This window comes from Monopterus albus, unplaced genomic scaffold (assembly GCF_001952655.1).
Source record: "Monopterus albus unplaced genomic scaffold, M_albus_1.0 scaffold269.1, whole genome shotgun sequence".
Lineage (NCBI taxonomy): Eukaryota > Metazoa > Chordata > Actinopteri > Synbranchiformes > Synbranchidae > Monopterus > Monopterus albus.
In genome coordinates, this window is record NW_018128149.1 from 487,030 (window position 1) to 489,452 (window position 2,423).

At 49.2% G+C, this 2,423-nt stretch overlaps 1 protein-coding gene across 1 annotated transcript in view; it reads right to left on the minus strand.

Annotated features, from left to right (window-relative positions):
* Positions 1-2,423, minus strand: part of rreb1a (ras responsive element binding protein 1a) — a 49,513-nt gene that overhangs the window by 8,336 nt on the left and 38,754 nt on the right. The window contains 4 exon segments of the mRNA XM_020621911.1: positions 380-420; positions 423-830; positions 1,063-1,350; positions 1,446-1,635. Coding sequence (XP_020477567.1) covers positions 380-420; positions 423-830; positions 1,063-1,350; positions 1,446-1,635 — 927 coding nt within the window.

Genomic DNA, 2,423 nt, shown 5'->3' on the forward strand with positions numbered 1-2,423 from the left:
GAGGCATCGCCTTCTGTCCCTGGACTTGACCTGAAGGAGAGAAGAGAGAAAGTGAATTTTGCTTCCACTAGGAGTCAGAATTCAAAAGGCAGCTTTTATTAATGTGCTGCCAACACACCACACCCTCACCCTAACCACATGACACACAGCGGGCGCTTTTAAAGCTGCATTATTTGATTTTCTGGGTAGGTTGGAGGCAGTGGAAACTGTTGTCAGATCTTATTGAAAGTTGATACGGTGAACATGGTAAATCCTTGTTTATTCAGCAGACAGGCTGATGTGATCGTCCTGTTGGAGCTGTGTTTGCATCTATCTGATTCATTTAGGTCCAGTATTAAGGAACTGAGGGAGCCAACACCTACCTTGACCTCCAGTGAACCCAGGAGCTTTGGCCAGAGGCGGGAGGTTCAGTCCCATCTGATTCCCGCAGCCGCCACTTTCAGGATCTGCTGGATATCTGCTAGCTCCATGATCCCAGCTCCTCCTATCTCTATGGGTTTGGTGCAGGATGATGCAGCGCTGGCCGCTGCAGCGCCCCCATCGGGCTGCAGGAGGAAGCCGGTCTGGAAGGGCTGCAGCGAGAGCAGGCTGAGGGCTTCTCTGTGCGAGATGCTCTGCAGGGCGGAGGCCGAGCCCGAGGCCTCCAGCAGGGGGATGCTGAGGGCTGCCAGTCCACCCACACCCAGCCCCAAAGTCAGCCCCAGGCCTCCAGAAAGGTAGGCTGCAGCCGGCTCCTGGGGAAGGCTGGAGCACGGCGGCTCCACGTGGATCACCTTAATGCTGTCCAGATGTGCCTGATGGATCTCGTCGTCAGTGGGGACAGCCGTCACCTGATAGACGCAGAGGACAACATTACAGTGTATAACAAAAACTTTTTAATCACAGCTCATTGCTGGGTGAGTCTGTTCAGCAGAGACCAAACAGAATCCAGGTGCATGGTTCTAATTCCTATCTAGCTCCAAAAAAGCCTCACAGAAGCTGAATTAGTGTTTGAAGCATCTCTTCAGTTTGTGGCTTGCACACCATTTGTTCCTGCTAGTTTCACGAATTGTCTTCTGTTACCTTAGAAACGTGCTGAAGACCAAGCACTTCCAGGAAGCCGGCCTGCACAGAGTCCACTTCTTCTTTGCCACCATCCTGACTATCATTTTCAGCACAGTCTTCTGCTGTTCCGTTCTCTTCATCTTCTTCTGCAGTTTCCTCTGTGTTGGCATCGCCGGGTTTGTCGGGGTGGGAGGTGGTTTTATGGAGGTCCAGGGCAGAGCGAAGGGGGAAGGCCTTGTCGCAGCAGTCGCAGATGAACCGGTGAAACTTACTGATACAGCGACGAAGGTTTGTCTCACACCAGACCTGGACGAAGACAGACAGACAGGAAACCGATAGTAAACATGACTTCTCTCGAGAGGCTTCAGACGTGCGCAGCCAGCGGCGTGGTAAGCGGATACCTGTGCAATGTGAGCGAACTTCTTGCAGGAGAAGTCGATGAAGGCCAGGTCATTGAAGCCGGTGGGGATGGAGGGGTTGTTCTGGATGAAGGGCCGGCCACTGGGGTCCTGAGGAAAGAGCTTGTGAACGCTCGCGTTGTGACGCAACAAACCGCGGTGGGTTCGAAAAGAAAGGCAGCAGAGATCACACCTACAAACGCAGAAAACACTTCATTAGCATTTTACTAGAGAGTACGTCAAGAAGAGGACTGGATATCAGGACATTAAATCCCAAACAGACGAATAACAATGGAGAGAGATCGTTTCACACTGTGATCTGTGATCTGACACACCAACACACAGTTACAGCGGGTGTTTAAGGACATGAACCATGTCCCACTGTTCCGGGTCAGGGTTATGGCACAGAAAATTTAAAGCACTCATTTTGTTAACTGTTAATGCCAAGTTACTCTCAGAGGAGAAAGCAATTTTTCAGTTGTATCATGTTAAGAGTCAGCAGCTGTTTCCATTCTACAGCCTCGTTCTGTGCAACAGTCCAAACCCAAGGATTTGAGGTTTGTTTATTTTGTGCCACCGTGGCTGGGAGTGACGCGGAATGATCCTCACAGGCCCCCGGTAGGGCCACAAGGTGGCGCCGTTTCACAGGGTGTCTACAGAGTTTAACAAATTAAATTTAAGACTTTTTAAGACCTTTTTAAGACCAACTTATATGAAATTTAAGACCAAGCTGCCAATGAATACGGGCACGTGGATGCCACACACACTACTGAACCTCATTTTGACTTGTTTTGAGGACATTACATCAAAGTTGGATCAGCCTGTAGTGTTGTTTTCCACTTTAATTTTGGGTGTCACTCCAGATCCAGACCTCCATGGGTTGCTAAATTTGATTTCCATTGATAATTTCTGTGTGATTTTGTTGTCAGCACATTCAACTATGTAATGAACAAGGTATTTAATAAGAATATTTCATTCATT